Source organism: Grus americana, chromosome 8 (assembly GCF_028858705.1).
Source record: "Grus americana isolate bGruAme1 chromosome 8, bGruAme1.mat, whole genome shotgun sequence".
Classification (NCBI taxonomy): domain Eukaryota; kingdom Metazoa; phylum Chordata; class Aves; order Gruiformes; family Gruidae; genus Grus; species Grus americana.
In genome coordinates this window covers 6,511,341-6,533,945 of record NC_072859.1, presented here as the reverse complement: position 1 = coordinate 6,533,945, position 22,605 = coordinate 6,511,341, and the positions used below count along the sequence as shown (strand labels likewise).

The window sequence follows — 22,605 nt, the reverse complement described above, 5'->3', positions numbered from 1 at the left end:
AGCCAGCATGCTGGACCAATCTTTCTTTTTCTTTCAGACAGCAGAGAAGAGGGGAAAGGAAAGCAAAACTGCATTTGGAGGCCCAGTTGTCAGCTCGTTATATCAAGAAGAAACAATCAGGTGATTATCTGCACTGGACTTTAGTTAAAAACAGTATTTTTCTAATGTAATTTTTGTTAAGCTTTTTTTTTTAACATTGCACAAGTGTGGTGGCAACTACAACAGGATAATAAATGACAGGAAAGAACTTTTCAGGTCCATAATCATTTAAATCAATAACTGCCTGTATCATTGCCAGGTAGTAACCTTTCCCTAGCACGAGATGTGGGGGAAGGGCAAGGCTTCCCATTTTTCAGTTATATGGCTAAAAAAAAGGTAATATTGGGTATTTTTAATAGAAAGCTATTCAGACACTACCTCTTTCAAATAGTTATTTCTTTACCAATACATTCATTAAGGATTGTTCAGTGAAGGTTTTAATGTTGGACAATGTTTGCCTTCAGGGAGAGTTTGTACCTTATATCAAATTAATTTTTTCAAGCTTCTGCAGCTAGCATAGCAGAAATGCATTTACTGAACTAGAATGGCTGCTATTTAAAAACTGTCAAGGTGCAAGTAGTTAGTGACATTAGCTACTGAATAAGGACAGCTGGGTTTTCTTGTTTGGTTGGGTTTTACTGTTCCAGACTACTAATCATGGGTATAATATTAACTCCAATACCTAAATGATTGTCTGGAGGATCTTTCAGAATATAGTATTGTATTTTTAGTTAAGGCGAACAGTCAGGGAAGACTAAATTTTTGAGCAGTGTTTGCTGTCGTGTTGCAGTCACCTATTTATGTGTATGCAATCCCATCTGTTTTGTTGAATGTCTTGCATCGTTTTAGTCCCAGGAAAATAAAAAGTAAACACTGATTTCTCTACATACAGCCTCCCAAGCTTGCTGGGAACTCTCCCAAAGTGTTGAAATTCTAACACAGCATTTCTTTGACTTCTTGTCACACACTAATGAAAAATAAGCCTTGAGCAGGTGGCTCCAAACCCAGGTCAAATAGAAATTGGTACAGCTGTGTCCAGAGTAAGCAAATAGGGTTGCAGCTTTGTGCTCGGCAGTAGTGCGGGCACTTCCCTTGGTGTTGCAATCCGCTTTATAGCAAGATGGAACAGTTGGCCAGGAGTTGCCTTCTCTGCCTCGCATGGAGAGCCAACACATCTTTAACTTGCCTCTGGACCCCAACCAGAAGTGGTGAGGTATGACCTTGGTTTAACACACTGTTTGAGACACAGCACTTCTGCTAGCCACAAGCTCCGTTTGCTTCCCTGCTCTGTCAATGGAGGTCTCATCCTTGATCTCATAGTTTGACCTTGTGGTTTAAATCCTGTTCGAGGTGTTCTTTCAGGAGTGGAACATATTGGTGCTGCCCACTGAGTGCTAACTATGAGCTAAGTTAGTCCCACACTGCTTGTGGAGTCTTGGCTCTCCCAAGTATTGTCTGTGCCCCTTCTTGGATATGAAATACAGTACGATATACAGAGTTTGCCCTGGTTGGCTTGACTAGCCTAAATCTTCTTGTCATAATTTTTGCTTTTATTTCCATGAGAATGTGACTTGTGTAAGACTTGAAGTACAGCTCCGAATACACTTTTTTCCAACATACCATGAGGAATATATGTGCTGTATGTTTAGCAGAGCATAGCTGTACTGGCTGTAGGCAGATTTAGGCTGATCCTGCTGAAAGGGAGTTAAATGAAGTCCCCCGACTATGCTGGCAGAATGGAAACTTGTGTATAGGCACATCTCTAATGGTAATAATTATAAAAGTAAAAGCATAGCCCTAACCAGCAAAATTGCACTGGTACAAAATCTGCAAGCAGATGAGTCAAAGGATGGCACTAGACTTTCAGTTTGGCATCCAAGTTTCTCTAGAGTTTGGAGTGGATTGATTTGGTAGTATTACCGCTCACCCGAGAAGGGTGACTTTTCTGAGGCTGTGAGTGGTTATTTACAAGAACCTAAGATTAGCATTCAGTAAATCTTCAGTGCATTTGTGAATAGAATGTAGCTTTTTTTAAAAAAAAGTCATTTTCTGTAGTGGAAGAAAATGAAAATGTTTAAGGGGAAAGACAACTTAATAGTTTGAGCCAGCATAAACTTAAACACATTGATAGTTACTGGTAAGTTCAGTGTGCATGTGTAGACTACCTCAAAATCTAAGATCTGAGAAAAGAAACTTTGATGCAGACTGTTTTATTGACTCAGTTGTCTATGGTGGGCCTTACTGAAGCTTTACAACAAGCTTGCAAAAATTGGAATGTAAATCAAACCACTTTAGTCTCTGTTTTCCCAGGGCTGTTGATATGATTCTTTAACTAAAAAATATTTATCCTATTAAGGAAGCCCGGAATAAGCAAAAAAAAAAAAAAAATATCTTTGTGTACTAAAAACTAAAACTTGAGTCCTCATCAGCCCTGGGTGTTCTGACAGACTGCTGAAAGCAATTTCTCAGCAGGCATTACTCTGCCAAACACAGCCTACCATATACCCTTTAGGATTCCGCTGATGTGAAGGCAGGAAAAGGCTGTCTAATTTATCTGGATTTCGGCATCTTCACACCCTCACCTTATACCAGGAGATGGACAAGAATGCAAGTGCAGAGTTTTGAAGGTTCACCTAAGCAGGTTGACGTATTTTTATTCGTAGCAGAAGCTTTTGAACAGTTTAACAAATGATTAACCTCCTCCAAGCTGCTGCTGTTTAATAGGAAGATGAGAGATCTTGTTTTAAATGGTGTAAACCACTAGTTTACCATCAGCAGTAAATTACCATAAAGCTCACATTCCTTTTGTGGAATTAAATGCTTGGGGTTTAGGGTGCAAATCTGTAAATGCTGGACAAAGTGGAATAACTATACCCTACCCTGAAGTCAAGTGGATCAGAAGTAAGCGGAACTGGGATGGTGCCAGGGCTGATTTTGCCTTATCACTAATTATCTCAGATGTTTCTGCTTTGAGAACAAGATAGAAAAATGGTTGGTCTGACTCACAGAAGTACATTGCACTGATTCCAAAATAAATTCAAAAGCATCCATAGAAACAGGTTATACCGATCTAATTAAATCAATTTAGAAGGAGAATCGGTTAAATCAGTGCAATTTGTGTGTTCATAGATCAATCCTCAAATCAGGAGAAGGTCTCTTGAGCTAATGAGGCGTAGCAGTTATTTACTTTGGGGTGCTGGGCACTGGTCATCAATTAGGAGTCATTAATAAACCCTGGCAATAAAGAGCTCAAGTACCCCCAGTGACTAATGGGGAGCAGTTGCAGTATGTATTAGCATAGTGCTCTGCCTCTGTGTTTCTCTGCAAATCACTTACCTCACTCCACGCATTACATAAAATAATGCGTGCTGGTGACTGATGATGGGACTTGGAGGTTCCCATGGAAGGAAGGATTTAGAAATTATCTGTGATTTCAGGCTGGGTATAGTGGCGGGGTTTGTTTTGGGTTTTGGGGGTTTTTTTACTGCTATATAAAGCTTTGTGTCTCTTTTCTGGTCTTATTACCAGAACAAAAGCAGTAGTAGTTGAGCTCTTTCATGATCAAATAGCTATAATTACAGTTTCACAAACCTGGGAAATGAGCAGTGAGATGAGGTTGACTGATGCATCACCACTATAAATCTAATCTAAGGCATGAACTGAGGGGGATGACAAAAATACTGTAGCACTGGAAATTCAACTTTAAAGTTATTTTTCAGTATTTTTTTTTAAAGCAGAGGCGAGGGGGAAGTAGTTTATAAGTGTTTCCAGCAAACAAAACCATTGACTTGGCAGATGAAGAATGCAAAATAATGTTGCCAAATGTCTGTGTCCCTTTCCCTTTCCACTGGAGGAGCCCTCCTGCACTCTGCCGTGGACCGCTTCCACGTGGCCTCGGCATGCTGGGATGGGAATGATGTCCACCGGTCGGCACGGAGGCCTTCCTGAGCTATGCTTTACGCTCCTGCCATCCCGCGGGATGCTGAAGAAGCCTTTCTCTGGTAGAAACTTCCACCCTTTCCTGTAATGCTTGGGAGTGACCCTGCTCACAAGTGGAGCTCCGTTTAGGATTGGGGTGCGGAACAGGCACCCCTCAGATTTGGGAGCCCGCCTGATGCCGTGTAATCTATCAGAATTGTATTAATCCCACTAACGCAGCCGCCATCTGGCCCTGCTGCCGGGCCAGCTCGCGCGAGCCCCCGTGATGGATGGCCTCGGGAATTGATTAGTTGTTGTGCGAGACAAATGAACTGTTTTGGCAGAAAATACCAGAGGTCGCTGCGTGTGGTCAGGCACAAAGGCTGCTGAATTTTAAAGAGCTGCTTCCAGCATCCATTGCAAGGATGCCGCTTCGGAGCGGCGACGGCTTTTGAGATGAACCCAGCGCTCCGGAGCACGGTTGGGGTTTTGTTCTCTTTTTCCAGCCCTGCATCCAGGAACGCCAGCACTGGAAATGAGCACGGAGATGCGGGAGCCGGCGTTCTTGCTGTGTTGGGAATTACAGGCTCGCGCTGGTATTGTGCGCGTGTTTTGGTGGCTGTGCTGCAGATGTCGGTCGCACAAATGCTGGGCTGTGCAATCCCTGCGGAAGAGCTTTCCTGGTTGTGCAGAGCCCGAGCGGCCTGTGGCGTGCCCAGCCGTGGCGCGTCTCAAACAAAACACCTGCGGGTCCAGGCAGCTGGGGTTTGGGTTTGGTTTTTTTTCAGGTCAGTGTTATTTAGAAATGGATGCTCTTTTGGTGATGTTTAGCGGGCAAGTATCTGACTTCAAGATGATTGCCAAGTTTATTGCTTCCCTTGCTTTTTATTGTCCCCAAAGCGACCACCCTTGGGGTTTTGCTTTGTTGTGCAAAGGGGCGGCTTGGCTCAGGCCTGCCTTCCCTTTGGGAGAGAGCATCCTTCAGTGGTGGCTCCTGTTTGGGCTTTGCTCGGCCGCCTCCTCGCCGGTGCTGCCGCTAATCTACCAAAGTGCATGTGGCGACGGGTGGGGAATTGGATGACACATGTCTCGCTATGTCCCGGCTGCTCTCGGAGGACGGCACGCGAGCGTGCCGGCAAGTGGGCAACACTTCCCCCGGGACGGCCTGCCGGTTCAGAATAAACTTGAGTTATGGATTTATTCAGCTTGTAAAACCTCAGCTGGCATAAATAATTGAGAAAGCAAAGGTTTGTCTGTGGTGCATACCTCAGGGACCCACTCCTGCCTCCCTCCCTCCTACCACCCTTTCTTATGAAAATGATCCCAGTTGCACTGATAGATAATAACAACACCAAGCAATTAAAAGCTATGGGTGGCTGGAGAGAGGAGAAAAGGTTCAGTTAATGAGCTTTTCCTCTTCCTGTGCCCAGGAGAGCCTCAGAAGTGACGAGGCGATTAAAGCGAAGAGATAATTATAGATTATGTGAAAATGGGTCCCTTGGGGGCCGAGGGCCTTGACATAAACAGTAAGTGTTGCGAGTGTCTCTCGGCTCCCCGCGCGCTGCCTGCTCCGCTCCACCGCGCTCCCGCTCGCTTGGCAGCGCCGTGCCAAGCAGACGGGCGAAGCCACCTGTTAGCGGCACCCGGGGCCGCTCCGCAGCGGGTCCGCTGGGACGTGGCTTGGACCAGCCCCGGGAAAAGGGGAGAGAAAGAGAGAGAGAGGACGCCCAAAGTAGCACCCGATCGCAGCCCTCTGCCCAGAGCTTTGTGCTGGAGGTAACCTGCAAGGGGGGGAGGAAGGGGATGGGGCAAACGTGGAGGATGCTCTCTGCGCGAGGGTGGAATATCTGAATTTCAAGTCTCTTCTGTGCCCTTTTTCGTGGCGGTCTCAGTGACTGTTTAGGAAGCAAATAGGTTTACAGCACTCTGGGTGAGAAGGTGAAGACTGATTAACGGGTGGCAGATCTTTTCCACGAGATGTTTACAAACTGTTGACTCAACATGTGTGTTTTGGATGGCTTATGAAGAAGGCTTGTGAAGAGTTCCAAGCTTGGGGAAGATGGCTTGGTTTAAGTCCTTCCACATGCTTTTATTCAAGGATGGAAAAAGCTGCCCATGTGCTACCTGCAGGCAACAGATACGCTTCAGCTCAACGTTAAATCAGTTAGCATCTCTTACTGGGGATGGGGGAGAGCAGAAGATAATAGCTTTGGGGGCTGAACATGTGTCAGCAAGGGAGCAGAGAAAATCCTTCTGGCCGTCCTCAAGAAATAAACACATTCACTGCTTTCACTGACAGTCAAGTGGTGGCTGATTTGAAGACTGCTTTTTAGCTCAGCAGAGCCGGTGCTTGTATATCACACAATCTGACATGGAAACAAAACTGCATCGTAGTCTTCCTTTTAACTACAAGTTTTAAATAATTGTGCGCATCTCCATGAGGTTGAGTTTCATGGTCTTTCCCACTGAAGATGTCTTGAATGCTGTATTGTAACTTAAACTGAGATTTTTCTGAAAATACTGATAGAAGTGCAATGGGTTGTGGCCACCTGTCCATCCCCCCTCCCAATATTATGTGAGCAATGTCTTTGCAGTGTCACTTTTGTGTTTCTGATGTGCTTCTGTCTGGTTTTAGACTATTTCTACCAGTTTCTGGGCCTTGCTGCTGGTTCTTACCAGTTCTATGTGGAGTGCAAATTCCTGCTTGGAACCAGTCTGATAAAAACACTGCATCCTTTTTTGTTTTCTTGTAGCTACTATAGCGGAGGGATTATTCAGTATGTACACATACACGTGTGTAAAATAAAGGGAAGGCAGGGGGAAACCTGAGTTGCAAGGTTTTCAAGCTGTGTTTCTTATTTGTCCTGTGTGGTTTTGAATGCAAAGTCAGCAAATAACAGTAACTTGGCTTTATTCTATTCACACCTTTCAAGTGGAGCTTTTTCCCTACTATTGGTTCCTCAAAAAATCTGGTTTTAACTCCTGTGAGCTCTTTTCTCAGCTTCCCTTTCTGGTTTTGGCACGTGACTAGATCGAATTGTTTTAAATGTCGGGAGTGCGGCTTCACGTGACTATTTCGTTTGCAGGTAAAATGTCTTTGTTACGATTGTATAGACTTCCCTTGAATCTATTCAGGAAAGGGCTCATTTTTCTTGGTTAATATTTATAAAAAAGTTGAAGATAATATGTGCTAATTTTTTTTAAAGAGGGCATCAGAGGCAGAGGAATGGTTTAAAGCTTGAGAAATAAATGCAGAGTAGAAAGATGAAATTTCCCAAAACCTTATCTTCAGGTGGGGAAATTGCTATTCTGGATTAATTCCATTGTGGAGACTTCTGAAAGAAGAGTGGTTTTTTGGAAGGGGGATATATAGAGCATTTGCAGAGGTGGTTATTCCAGAAAAGCTAAATCATATCCAAATAGCTGTGTCAGATCATTTCCCCCTAACAGACAATAATATCCTCGGGGAAAAAAAACTGTAGAAGTTTTGTCTGGAGGCTGCAGTAGGAAGATTGCCTGGTTTTGGTATGTCAGTGTTAAGGTGCCCTTTCCCTGCTGGTGCAGAGCCTGCAGCACGGTACCCGGGGAGCAGTCTCAGCTGTTTTATGGGTGCCGTGTACCTTCGGGTACCTCTGGTGCTGCCGTGTGAGGTCTGGTGGGGCTCTGAGCCGCCTGGGCTCTGCAGCACGTGGAAACGCCGGTGCCTGGGCTGAGCGGGTGGCATCGCTGCCAGGGATGGAGGGCACAGCCTGAGCTCGTGGTTGTGACACAGAAGATCATCCAGCAGTAACTGAGGATGGTTGTGGACTTCTCTAGCACTGAGAGACTGGGCTCTGCTTTGGCGTTATGGAAGAAAGTGGTTTGTAATAAATGAAGTGTGGGTGGCCGTGCAGCGGGGGAAACGCTGCTGGAACCAAGTTACTGCGCAGTGTCGTCTGAATAGCAGCTTCATCCAAACGGCTGCTTTCAGCAGCCAAGGGTGTGTTTGAGAGGTTGGACTAACAAGGTAGGACTAGAGGGACTTCCTGGCATATCAAATCAGCCCTTGTTAGTGGGGGCAGGCATGTCTCATAACCTCCATCATGAATCTGTCAAGCTCCATCTCGAGCAATATAAGCTTTTGCCTTTTCTAATCCTGCCGTGAGATTCTTTTTTCCCCAGATTTCAAAGTAATTGCATCTAAAGCATGCAGTGATCTATTTCCCAGGAGCTTGTGTAGTGTACAGACAAGACCTCCAGCGAATGAGTTCATGAGAGACTGGTTAAGAAACTGGAAGACTTCTGTAATGTCCCTAGGCCTATACATGGAGTGCAAAATCTTGTGCAGCATCCATCCCTTTGCTGGAAAGGTGCAAGTCAGCTATGAGGAAGGACTGCTTGGGTGCAAAGACATGGGGTGATGTGCAGGAGAACTAAAGGAGCTACTAAAGGAGCAACATGAGAGAGAGGTCAGAAGAAGTGACTTTTTTGGAGAAAGCACCACTTTACTGCAGGAGCTGAATATCAGCGCTTTTTCCCCACCTTTTACTGGCACTGAAGGAGGAAACAGATGGTTGAGATCTGAAGAATAGAGTGTAACTTAGTAAGCCAGATCTGTAATAATTAGACTGGAAGTCAAAGTTGTGTCACAGAGCTCTGCCTGTCCTGACGGGAGCTGGGGACGTAGTCTTGGTGGCATTGGTATTGTTTTTTGGGGACTATAGGTCAGAGAGCATCACTTCTCTGTAACCCACTGCTCAAATGGAAATAACGTTTAGATTTTACTTTCCTTGCTCTGATGTTGCTCAGCCTGTGAGGTTCAAGAGCAGTGCAGATGAACAGGAGGAGTACTGTTGCCTTTTAGCACGGGGGGATCAGTTCTCAAACTGCCCTGTTGCATTGCAGAGGCTGTTCTCCCTCCTGCCCAAAAGGCCCACGGCAGAACGACCTCCCTACTGGGTCTGACCTGCTCCAGGAATTTTTACAAGGAATTTTCTTTGAGGCTGTCAGGTCTGAGTTCTGCTGAACATCCAGACTGTCTTAAGGCAGTTGAAAACTGGGGATGTCTTGAGAGGCAACTACTTTGTGTTTAACTCTTTGAAGCTGCCGAGTCCCAGAGCAACACTGATGGGTCTGTTTGAGCCACGGTTTTCATCTGAAAACCAGAGAGGGTAGTGTCTGGGCTTCTGGTTCACTTCTGGAAAACCCATGACCTCTTTTCTTTACTCCTTATGGCAACACAGTTGTATCAGTGTATCTATACCTAAAGGTGTTACTGTAAAGATGCCTCATGCTGGTATGGCATAGCCCCCTTTCCATGGGAATAAGTAACTTTCCACTGGCATACCAGCACAGACAGTAGGAGAGTTGTACTTTCTCAGCAATACTGGTGTCAGTAACTTCCCATCATGAGACTTATTACAGCAAGATAAAAATGTCTTGGTTCTGCTCTGTCCTGTTGCTAAAGATTCCTAACACTTGCTTTTTTAACTTCCACAAAGCACTGTAGCTCCAGTCAAAAGCTTGTACAAAGATATTTTGTATTGTTTTAAGAATCTGTGAAAGGTCTTAACTTCAGTAGAGGTTCTGTTTGGTTAGGTGATAAGAACAGAAGTGTTACTGTGTCTGAAGCCAGGGCATTGCTTTTAGCTCTAGAAGAAGCTGTAGGTGTAACTCAAGCACCTGTGACACCACAACTTGATCCTTCTGCCCACAAGCAGACCTAAGCGAGCACGCACTGGCGTCCCAGGGCAGACACATGCTGGTCCCTCTGCATATGCCGGCCTGCTGCTCTGAGCAGAGATCACAGCTGAGCTTTGTCTTAAAGGGAGGACTGCAGTTGGGTCACCTGCAGGCTGGTAAATATATAAAAACACCCAACAAAAAACCAAGCCCTGTGGTCAGATTCCAAGACAAACACCAAAGATCTCACAAATCCCTGGGCAATTACTTACCAAAGAGTACCCAATAATAGCAGGCACCTGTTTTAAAGCCACCAAAAGAAAGTACTTGCCCACTGTTCACCCCTTCACACATAGACTACTAAGTTGTGGAGCTTGTCCTTTAGAGAGGCCAAGAGTATGAATGGGTTAAAGAGCAGAAAAGACTGGGAAAAGGACCTGGAAAAGGCTGATAAATCTGCTTATCTGGATGCCACTGCTAGCTAAAGAAATCCTTAAGCCACTGAGTTTCTGAAGCTGGGAGGATCCAATTGGGAACAGATTGCTTTGCGTGTGTCCTGTTTCTTCTGCTTTTTTCTCCAAGCCACCCTTAGTAGCTGTCCGAGATGGATGGCATCGGAAGGGTCTTTGGTCTGACCCGGAGTGGCTGCTACTGGTCTGTATAGCAGGGAGAAGAGCAGCTTTAGCCTTTTCTGTGGGATTGCAGTGATTTATACCAGGACTTGAAGGTGGGTTTTGCTGGCTAACTTTATAGACTTCCTGCGCCCATTCACAGGAGTAAGCTGACTTTTGCCCTGGCATAATATTGTTTAAAAACAACCTTTGTTTTCTAGGAGGCAGAGTCTTCTGTCTCTTACCTTGGAAAAAACTCATGTTATTCTGCATGTGCGATACTAGGCATCTGTTTTAGTCCAGTAATGCTATTGAAATGTCTTAACAAAATTCGAGCATGGGATGTGCATGAGGCCTTTGTGTTGTGCAGTAACACATTTCTTCTTTTGCTTTTGTTTCCTGAATAGGGAAGAGGACAAGAACATTTTTGATTACTGCAGAGAAAACAACATTGACCATGTCACCAAAGCCATTCGATCAAAAAAAGTGGATGTGAATGTCACAGATGAGGAGGTATGGAGAGAAAGATGAAAACTATCAATCTTTTAACTGTTTGGTGTATTAATTCACTGCTGCTCCTTTTCAAAATTCCCCGCTTAGGATTGTTATAACAAGGTACTACAACAGTTGGACAAACACTTGGTCATAGAGACAGGGATAATCTATTTGAAAATAGCCTTCTGATTGTGGATGTACTAGCTGTGATGCTGTAGCATATCAGAAACTTTCTGTGTTTATTTTCAGCAATGCCAGCAGCCACTTGCAGAATAAGATCTTCTGAATCCACCCCACTTTTCCCCACCTTGTACACCAAATGTGGTCAAATAGAAGTAGGAAGTGAGGGAAATGGCTTTTTTGACCGATGACCTCTGTTCACGGGTGAAGTAAGATTTCTGCCATGCCATCAGCTTTTCATTGTTCCTGGGTGGAGGGCAAATGAGTGACACTGGCTTTCCGGCTTCACAGAAACAGTGACATTGTCCAGTCTTTCTCTGCTCATCAAACTCAAAAACTCCATTTCCCCATAGGGAGCTAATACAGGCATTGCCAGAAACCTCAAGAAAAAGAGGAGTGTCTAAAATTGTGAATTGGCTCAATCCTTTTCTTGGTAAAAGTAAACACCTGATGTGGACAGTTTCCTGTTCATCCTTCAGGAAATGTCGCAGTACCAGCTTTATCGCCTTGGTTTCGATGCTTGCATACTGCCACCTAGCCCTGCTCGTGGCCCGTCGTATGTACAGCTTTCCAGCACATTGTGTTTTGGTGAACAGATGAAGTGCTTACACATTCATAGACTGAGACGCCACAAATTCAGTTGGGTTCTCCTGTAGCTCTAAGCAGATTTCTGCCCTCTGAGCCATGACAGCCCCGGCTGGGGCTCTGAATGCTGATAGCAGAGCCTTTTATTATTAATCAGGAATTCATGTGAATTAATTTTCAGAGGAGAGGAGGGAGGGTGTTCACGATCAGGGTTGGAATTTCACATCATAAATTCAATGAACTGAAACTGCCATGTGCCACATAGTTGCTGCAACAGTGCCATTACTGACCTCCGTCCCTCCTCCTGCCGATCACCAGCAAATGTCCAGGGCAGTCCCACAGAACGTAGCTGGAGTCCTTTCATTAATAAAAGCTCATTTTTGGGATCACATGTTTGCAATAAGTGTATAATACCATCATGTTAGCATTGCTTCATTTCCAAGGGCAAGATGTTCTTTCATAGTTAGCAGGGTTCAGAAGCTCATACCTTCCTTTGTGTTCAAGCAACAACTGCGTGTGTTTTCAGCCAAAGAAATTGGGGTTTTTAAAAAATCAAAATATTTGGTGAAGATGGCTGAAATACTTTTGTGCTCTAACAACATAAATATTTAGAGCCAGATCTGAAAACTGCTAGGTGACATCCTCCTTCGGAATTATCCATGAGTCCCTGATGTAAGAGAAGTCCTATTTCTGATTTCATGGGTACTAGCACATGGCTGTTGCAGAGAGTGGAATTGCTTCAGCAGAGGTAGGAGCTGCAAACCCTGCCTACTTGTGAAGGGCTCATGGGAAGATTCCCCCGTAGATGAAATTCTCACAGCCTCAGTGATTTTTGGCTTACCCCAGCAAATGCTTAAACAGGGAAGCAAGAACTTTTTTTTTTTTTTTTGGCAAGTGCTGGCTTCCTTAGGCTTGACCTTAACTTGTCCAAAAAATATAATAAATTAGCGTACTAAAAAGAAAAATGTGAAAGAAATATTTATTTCATGTTATGTTAGGGAGCTGAAACCATTACCAATGTTCAGTATCCAAACGTGTTCTTCACAGTCTGCAGGGTAGCTTATTTTCCAGTATCATGCAGGTTGATTGAAGTTTTAGAACCCATTTTAGACTAGTGATAACCCAGACCGAGCCTTTGGTAGAGTGAAGTGTATGCAAGCATAATCTTGTCACTTTTATTAACTATTTTAGTGTTACTGTATAAATACCTCCTGCCATAGCCAAAAGATGCCTCTCCCAGCCCTCTGAACATAGCTCACGCTGTCAATCCTTTGATGTAAGTGCACATAAGTTTAAAATGGCAGCAGGGATACGTACAAAGAGTTAACTTGTTACGAAACAAAATCTACTGGAGCACCAAATAGTCTCGTGCTAAACTGCAAAGACGCTAGGCTCAGCCTCTCCTTCTACGATAAAGGCTTGGCTGAGGTTGTAAGGTGTTCAGAGCTTATTTCTATGTCATGCATTAGTACTGTGTCTAATTGTATCCCCTCATTTTGTGCAAACGTGAAATAAGTTAGCGAAAGGAGAAAAGAAATCAAGAATAAAATTGTAAAATGGGGATGGGCTGACTTACTTGAAGCAAAAGGATTTTGGAAAGGGCAACAGAAGTCTCTGGGGTTTAGATAGATGCGCTTGGCGACTTTCAAAGCATAAGTGGTCTTCTCTGCACAAGAAATAAAGATCTTCATGTACAGCATCCAAGCCAGCATACCTGCTAACAGTTTGGATATAATAAACTTCAATTTAGAATTAAAGAATCTAATGACAGTAATCATCTACAAGCTTCCATTTACTGTGTCTAAATTGCCCAGAGTTCAACAGAATAGCTCGCATTCACTTAGAAGTGGCACGGACTAGAACAACCCGTTTCTCTTACATATGTCAGCAGGACTAACGAAATAAGAAATGGACTGTGGCTGTGGAGTCGCCACGGGCACGTCCTGGGGGTGCGGATTGCTTGCTGCCTTCTTGAGAACAGTATTTCTTCGACTTTTAACAAACCAGAAACTGCTCAAAAGCATATAGATGAGTTGCTTTTGTAATTTGTGCCAAGGGCTGTGGAGGTTGTAGGTAGATAGAGAATATTTATTTTTAATTGTTGGAGAAATCCCAGTAAACAAACATGTTACCTGTGTGCAGTATTTAAGCCCTTGCCAAAACTTTAATGAAAGGCATCTGAAATGATGCTCGCTTAGTCCCTGATCCTCGTGCTTTTGAGACAGCAAGTGCCAAATTGGTGCCAGCTTGCCAAGGAAAGGACGGGGGGGAAATGGGTTTGTAGAAGGATCACGTTCCTCTGGATTTACAGGCTTACTTCCATTAGACACACTTCCCCAACTGTTTCAGAGCCCTGAAAGCGCTTGACTTCCAAATCAAATCTGAAGTTTACCTGTATAATTGCAACAATGGCCCTTCCATTCACTGTTTTTTGCTATTATGGGAGGATGCAGCTGTTATATATATATCTTTTCTTAATTACCAGTAATAAAACACTTGCCACAAGTCAGAGCGGCTCTCATTGCTCTACAGCCATTACAGCTGCAAACATCGTGCCTAGAAGTATAGCTTAATATTGTAGCGCATCCATTCAGTTTGGCTTTGTTCTCTTCTTTCTCTGCACTGGCTAATTGATGTGAAAATCATCCCCATCCGTTTGTCTGCTGAGACTCGGTATATCCGAGACAAATCCCTGTCCTGTGCTTTGTTTGTGAACACCCTGTGACTTGGAGCTGAGCAAAATTGATGTGCTGTTGGCTTGAGAAACTGCTGCAGAAGCCGGCCAAGCTGGCAGCGGTTATCCAAGCAAAGCACAGAAGATTTAAGAGGCAGGGTTAGTGCACTGGGGCTATTTTTATGCTTTTTTTATTAAATACTTCAAAGGTAGGGGAAAATGCATCCTCTCAAGTAACTTCTGCAACAACTGCTGTGTGCTTGAATCGCATGGAAGGAGTACCTCGATGTTTGACTACATTTAGTTGCGACCTCGCTACTGCGGTGCTTTCCTCTACAAAATTATTGGTGTTGCTCTGAGTCTGTCGTTGCCTAATGAAATAGTCACATGGGAAGTGTTTTGGGAAAGCTCAATCTGGCTCTTAAGATTTCTGCCATGTTATTTAAACGCACAACCCCATGTTATACGCTGATACAAAGCAGCAGCTATGTAGACTAAAGAATTTTTTTACATGCATAAGTGATATCCATGCTATACAAAGAGTTGAATTGTACACTTAGTTTAAGTTTGTCTTATTGCTAAGGTTTGTTTTACGGAAGACATGGGAAACAAGTGGATTTTGTAGCTGTATAGCTACCAAAGTACATTAAAACACCCAAGAGTTCTAGCTAATTTGCCTGATACTGTGCAAACAGTAGTGAATATTATCTTGGTTTAAATACAATTTTCTTAGCAATGCTTTTTGTTATACACTAAGTAGGTTGAGATTCTTTTGCAGGTATTTTTGCTTCCACATCAAATGACGTGCTCTTGCACAGAAGGTCTCCAAAGTACTTTACACGCCATGTTCAGGGCACAGCATGCTGCAAGGGTGCAGACATTTCTTGGGTGGAACGTGTCAGCTTTTTAATAGTGCACAATTACGATGCAGAGCCATTTAAGGCACTAATTGGAAAATATCGTATCCATTTAGAATTGCAGAGAAAATATATAGGTAAGCAGAGTGTAATTACCCAAAGTGGAATTGGCCCAAGACTTGAAATCCATACTCCTGCAAATAGCACAAGGAGATTTTTAATGACTCTAGATGATCAGGCTTCAGTTTCTTGTCTTGTTCAAAAGGCAACGTTTGCAGCAGAACCAGCCCTCCAGTGTCATGGGAAGGGACCGGTTGCACGGTGCTGCAGTAGAACTGTTGGATTGCCTTTATTGGTCTCAGCCAAGTTCAGCACCAATAAGATGAGGTTTTGCTTGTCCAGAGACAAATGCAAAGCAGTATATTCTAGCCACTAATCTGGAACGTGGATTTTGTTATAAAGGATAGAAACGCCTTTATTTTGTTGTGTAATTGCACAATAATTACACTTGTGTAGTTACACTATTATTCCTCTTGCATATATAAAAAAACCTGAAATCATCTGTTGAAGTATTTATTGCTATTGTGTTTATTGCAGATAGTGCTTCTTTCTTTTGAAATAAACATCTGTAGCACAAAAAAGTAGATGTTATTTGTCCAACTGAAATGCTAATTCTTAAGTAATTACCAGTCCAGACATGAGTAAAGTATGCTAAAAAATAAATTAAAGATCTTTCCTTGTTTACCAATTGGTTTATATTATACTCTTCCCACTTTTAGACTTCGATAGTGGTGTTGAGTGCAAGAACATTAATCATTAAATGGCCCATGGATGTCATCAGTGCTTCCACAGAAAGTCATTGTCAGAAAATTCATTCTAATTCAGGGTTAATTAGTGTAACATTAAAATTATGTGTTACAAAAATTAATTACTTGCTGGGTCAAAAAGTGTGTTAAAAAGCTTAATGCCTTGTGTCTGAGATCGCATTTCCTTACTCAAAATCATGTTCTACCTCTGCTGCCCTGCCTAAGAACATCCAGCAGAAGCAGCGTGAGCTTCGGTTGCAGGTGTCTTCTGCCCCTCCTGCTGTTTTGGCACCGTGGTCGGGGAAATTTGGCTCACAGTTCCCATTAGCAGATAAATGAGTTGCTCACCTTGTTCCCCACTGCTCTGCCGAGAGATTTATAACCAGGCGTGGGTGAATTTCACTGATTTCATCTGTGTAGCATACTGGAAAACACAGGTCAGTCTGTCGGTGTCGCAGCTTGGGGGATAATTTTCTGATTATCCGCAGGGTGATTTCCAAGGAATCCCCTGCAAGTGTGCCACATGCCGTCCTAAATCAGGAGAGACCGATACTAACAGTAAATCTAATTTACTAAGTGTACATAGTAAATAGAGAAGACAACCTTCCATCTCAAACTACTTGGAGCTACCTTTCTCTTTGGAGTTGCCGATGTATAAAATCATCTATAGTTTACAGAAAATGTCTTCAAGCTGCTTGTCAAAAGGCTCCGTTGCTGCTTTGAATGCATTTTTGCATTATAAGCACTCCAGGCTCTGCGCCGGGCTGTTACGGTGTGTGAAACTACCAGGGCCCGTGGGTTGAGTGTTTCCAACCTGCCAGAGGAATGCGCTGCTGGGGACTCGGTGTCCGAGTGACTTAGGAAGCATTGAAAATCTTACGCTTGCTCTGTAAGTCCTTGCTCCAAGGAAAGTCAGAGGTTTCAAAATCCCAAATCTATATAGGAAAACAAATCATGTTATGGCTCCTGCTTTTCATGCTTTGCTGCTTTTCCCCTCTAAATTTTTGCTGGCTTGTGGGTTTGATGCTAAATTAATGAAAAACTGAACTATGTGTCACTTTTAACATTTCTAGCATTAATCTGTAAGTCCAAATCAGAACCCATAGTATGTTACATCCTAATATTACTGTATTTTTTTAAAAGGTTAATTTTGTTACTGGTATTCACTCCTTCATAGCAAGACTGTGACTCTCTGTGCTTTTTTGGGGGTTTTTTTCTGGCTTTCTTAATTTTCTCCTGGATGTTGCAGGGCCGGGCTTTGCTCCACTGGGCATGCGACAGAGGACACAAGGAGCTGGTTTCAGTACTGTTACAGCACGCTGCTGACGTTAACAGCCAGGTAAGAAAAGAATAAGAAGTTGAATCTGATTGATGTGTTATGTAGCCTCCTGACCAACTGTTTTGCATGAAACTGAATTCTTCCAAAACTCCATAGCAAGTTCTCTCAGAGCACTTATCACAGAGAAGAACATCCAAAAAGGTAACCTAGGAAAAATAACAGAACTTGAAATACATAGTCGTAAGGGGCCTTTTTCAGTTCCTGCTGAAGCTTCTCCCTGCAGTAACATTTTCTGATCACCTGGCTGTGGCTTCCATTGTGACTCGTAGTACTGATGGCGAGAGGGATTCCCTGCGTATGAGGTGTTTGGTAGCTTCCTACATAAAGTGCGTTCTCCAGTGTATTTTTTGTATTATCTGCACTCTCAGCAGAACTTTGTGGGCTAATGGAAGGAATCCCACGTTGCCTAGCAGAAAAGCATCCAATAAATGCCTCGTTTTGGCAGAGCACCCCGCAGGGGTAGGTGATGCTTCGGGTCACAACGTGGTGGATACGCAACAGCTACAGTAGGATCTCAGTGCCAACCAAGGGCACAGTCAAACAGCTTATGCCGTTTCCATCCCCACAAACCCACCTCACCCCCTTGGGGGTCACGATTTCTAGCACAACTTGACTTACCTGAATGTAAATCAGCTTTTTAGCCACTGCAGTTTGCAGGCCACGTGTCTGAGCTTAACTAGCAGCAGTTTTATGGTACCTTAATAGACCAGGCTGTGACCTGCACTGGTTCAGCAACTGCTTTGCAAGTGGTTCATTCCAGCCAGCTTGAGTCTGCCTGTGCTCATGAGTCAACACTCCTAGTTTTGTCAGCTTGCTGTAATTAAGAGCTGACCCGTGTAAATGCAATCGTGTTCGGAAATATTTGTCTGACATATTTCTGTCAAATTCTGATTGACTGCTCTTTACCAGCATGGTGCTTAATTGGCTTTGCTCTCCTGCCCGGTTTGGACATAGATAGACCTCTGCTGACAAATTTGCTAGCTCTTACCGATGAGATCTTAAGCAGCCTTGCGACAAAAGCTTCAGGAATTTGTAGGAGGTAGACCATGAGCACAGTTGCGATATGAAGGCCTGTCAGCAGACCTGTAGTGTTCACAGGCTAAAAATAGCTGCGTTGGTATTAACACACGCATCAAATTGTTGTAGAAAAGTCTTTCTTGCCCTTGCCTGGGCAAGAATTGCAGGCAGGATGGGTATTAGAAAGCGTGGCTGGTGAGACATGTATCTCCATGCTTGGACCTCGGTGATTTCAGTTGTAATGGATTTTATGGGAGTTTTTCCTTACATAGAAGAGGGGCAGTGGAGGAAGTACAAACGGGGCTTTGTGTGCCCCACTGCCAGACTAGACTGTCGCCTTTCAGTCAGAGCTGGTGAGTGTCATGTCGAAGACATACGGGAACAGCTTTGCCTTGAAATTGGGCAGGAGTCGGATCAGACACCTGCCCGTGCCCTGGCAGCCCGGGACATGGTTCTGTCTGGGACGCTGCAGCAGTCTGAAAAGTCCTTTCTTTGATGTTCGTCTCACTTCTTTGGAGGTAAAGTTTGACTCTTAGAAGAAAAGGCGAAGGGAGAGTCATCTTATTTTTTTCCTGAACATTAATTTTCTGTTAAATTCTTCTTCTTTTTTTTTCTTTCTGATGTATTGCACATTTTCTAACCAGATTATTTTTGGCCAGTAACAAAAGGTTAATAATAGCCATAAAAAGAAAATCAATCTTTGATTTTATTTTTTTTTCCCCACCAAGGTAATAAAGGAGAATTTTTTATAAAGGTCTCTGTTTGCACGTAGGTGTGTTCCCAGAGAAGGCAGACGCATTTTTATTCTCAGCCATATATAAATTGCAATAACATTTCAAGACTTTGTGACCTAATGTTTATTTCTCTTTTTTCTTTTTTTTATTTTGACCTTTACCCCATAAAAATTCACATCCAAAGCAAGAGCAGAAGGAATTTTAAGAGCAACCCGAAGAAAAAGGGAGAGGGGAAAAAACTCTGGCTTCTTAACAGGCCATAAACGCCGCAGCCCCTGCTATTATACATTACCGAATGCACTATCAGTTAATGCGTAGGCTATAAAGAACAGTGGGTTAAGTGTAAGGGAATCTGTGGTGACTTGGATCAGCTGCGCTGTTACTTCAGAGCGATGTGCTCTCAGTAGAGGTTCCCTTCGCAGGCTGCGTGCAGCACCTCTGCCAGAGCCCGGCGTGCAAGCAGCCTCTGCAATTTCCACCCGCCGCTCAGGTCTTCAGGTGTTTTTCTCTGTCCTTCAATTTTGCAGCAGTACGTACATGCAGGCAGAAAAAGAGATAAAGAATAAATTAGGGATTCTGAGAGTTATGAGCAGATAGTGAAGGAGTGAAATGTTATAGACCAATTTTTTTTTTAAATTGCCTGTGTTTTAGTATGCTTCTAAAAAGTTAGTCAAACAGCATGACAGATTTATGCTCTCTTCCATTACCTTTTTAATAAATGCTCTTCCATCTTGGCTCTCTTGGAGTGTGCTAAAGGATTTAGCTGCCCTAAGCAGATGGTGATGGTGGTGTTCTGCTAGGTGACCTGGAGCAAGTCATACCAGTTCACTGTGCCTGCAGATGTGCCTTATTCTCTTTTTGCTACCTTATTTTAGTTATCTTTGTGCTATGTGTTATCAAAGTATTTGCAGTCTCTAGATCAAGAGGCTCTGCAAGAGTCAACTTATTGCTCATTGTTAATAAACAGGCAGCTTGGGAGCAGGAGGAGAGGTTGCCTGGCTCCGCTTGTTCCTGTAGCGTGCTCAAAACCGCTTGTTAATTCTGGGAATAACCACACGCTCCTGGACTGCCGTGGTCCAGCGCCGTGGTTTTTGTTTTAAACAGTGGTACTGCGCTTTCAAAAAAGGGTGGCTCACTAACGTCACTGAAAAGCTGCAGCCATTGAGTTCTCTGATTTGTTCATAATTAGCTCTAATACCACATTTGAAAAGAGGTGGTAAGCGATTGCCATGGGCGAGGGGATACAGAAAGGCAACAGGCTTCTCTGCTTTGTTGAAAAGGGGCATTTGTGTAATTGAATTACCTAAATCTTCAGAGCCAGAGGCCATTTCAAAGTGGGTGGTGGTATGGTAATTTGGAGCTCTGCTGGAGATGCTCAGTCTGAAAACAGCCTCCTTCCACTGGAACTGTTTGCCTAACATGTAGGCTTTTAATTGAGTGATGGAGCGAGAGGAAGGGGAGTATATTCATAACATAACAGTTAGGAAGGAGCCCAGCAATGTGATTATAATATCCATTTCTAGCTTTAAAATATATGAAGACATGAATTAAGTTTTCCTTGCAGAGGATGAGCAACAAAAGAACAACCTTTTTCCCCCTACAGGGAATTTTTTCCTTGCAATATTTCCTCCGGCCCCACTTTGTGCTCCCCTGCGGCTGTGCCAGGGCACTCTCAGTGTTCCTGTGCCAGGAGCAGCGAGCTGGCCTCATCAGAGACTTTCTTTCACCTCGGTTGTATCTGGTGGTGTGGAGGAGACGGCAGAACTCTGCTTCGCTCCTGGTGCTGCTCAACCAGCTTTCAGAGGAGCTTCTTTAGTGTACTGAGGGGGAAGTTGAGGCACAGCGTACCGCTTCGGTGCTGTTAGGTGGAAGAGTGCTCTTTGGGCTGGTCACCTCCTCCTGCGAGAGCAAGGCAGGTAAGGTGGCTTGAAAAGGAGGATTCTGTGCTCTGGTGCAAAGGTGCCCTGTGATTGCTCATCGTCTGCAGGGAGCATTGCAGGGATACAAATTACTTGTGCTGTTTTAAGAAAGATGAAGGGCATTGTGGTAGAGTGAGAGAAAGGAGGACAAATAGCATCTCTAGTTCATAACATCAAAACAGTAGACCATAGACTCTGCTTCTGGGCTTGCTGTGGCTGCACTTTGTTCCATTTGTGGATACTCTTTACTCCAAAATAATAATCTCTGCGTTCAGGGCATGCCCTCGGGAGTGCATGGGGAACTATGCTGGAGTGGTTGCCACAGATCAGCTTACTTTGAAAAAGCTTTGCAAGCCTATCTGGCCACGTGAACAAGCCTTAAAATAAATATTGTTGGTTGTAAGTGAAACTGTGTATGTATCTGTGGTAGAACAGTTGAGTTAAAATTGTATCTACATACTATTTTATGATTTTTTAAACGAGATCATTGTGCGGTTCTATTAATCATCTTATCAATGGTATGGTAATCATTTGTGTATGCTAAAATTATACTGTAGTTATGACTACAAGGATGAAAAAAGCTATAACTGATGTTCAGGTTTTATTTGCTGACCTTTCACTTTCCTAATAAAGGTGCAAATCACTGTATTGAGACTTTAAACCACTTGTCGGCAGGTTCTCAGTGGTCACCCATGGACCCTCAGGAGTTTGAGAAGGAAACTTGAGAACCAAAGCTGAAAAACATCAGGTTAGGAAATCTGTTGCTAGTATATGCGGACTCTTCTTTTATTCATTCATATATGCCAGTAATTTCAGTGAAAAGCATCTAGTGTCTGTGCTGTCTGCAGAGAGACTTGGTTGCTCTTTGGTGCATCTTCCTATTTGCATGCTAACACACTTGTGAGTCGGAGGGTTTCTGGAGTAGCCATCCCCTTGTAATACCTTCACTCACGTCCTCATTGGGAAGGAAAAAAAAAAAGAAAGAAAAAGATCTTTTCAAATGAAGACAATACAAACATAATAAATGGCAGGGAGGGTTCATCTCCCGCATGACTCAATCGTTCTCAAACAACATTATTATTGACTGGCCTATTGGTTGCCAAAAAGGAAAATCAATTGTACTAGAAGTAGTTGCTGGGCCACAGATCATGGTACTAACCCAGCAGAGACAGGTTGATTTTTATCAACTATCCAAAGACTAATTTCCACCATTAGCTAAAAATGAAGTAGAAATTATGGCTATGTCGAAGATTGCGAAGGTTGGTGATCTGTTGGTTTTGTTTTATTTGTATGTGTTTTCTGTTTTCCTGCCTGGCTCTAAAAGGATTGTGTCTGTATGGGATAAAAAGAAGCAGGGAAGAGTCAGACCTGCTTGCCTGCCTGTCACTGTCTGTTTTTTTTTTTTCTTTTCAGTCTTGTTCATTTGAATTTCACAGCAAGAATACAGACTGCCTTGGCCTCGTGTTGGCGGCGTTGCATAGACATTTCAAAATGAAGCTGTTTCAGCAAACATGCAACCAATATAGCTCATGCCCTCATTTTTCTGTATCTGTAGGGAGTGTAGTGACAGGACAAGGGGTAATGGGTTTAAGCTGAAGGAGGGTCGATTTAGATTAGATGTTAGAAAGAAATTCTTTACTGTTAGAGTGGTGAGGCCCTGGAACAGGTTGCCCAGAGAGGTTGTGGGTGCCCCATCCCTGGAAGTGTTTAAGACCAGGTTGGATGAGGCTTTGGGCAACGTGGTCTAGTGGAGGGTGTTCCTGCCCGCAG

At 43.5% G+C, this 22,605-nt stretch overlaps 1 protein-coding gene across 1 annotated transcript in view; it reads left to right on the top strand.

Annotated features, from left to right (window-relative positions):
• Positions 1–22,605, top strand: part of ACBD6 (acyl-CoA binding domain containing 6) — an 86,053-nt gene that overhangs the window by 26,449 nt on the left and 36,999 nt on the right. Inside the window, exons 4-6 of the mRNA XM_054833789.1 lie at positions 38–120; positions 10,637–10,742; positions 17,076–17,165. Of these exons, the coding sequence (XP_054689764.1) occupies positions 38–120; positions 10,637–10,742; positions 17,076–17,165 (279 nt within the window). The remainder of the gene's footprint in view (positions 1–37; positions 121–10,636; positions 10,743–17,075; positions 17,166–22,605) is intronic.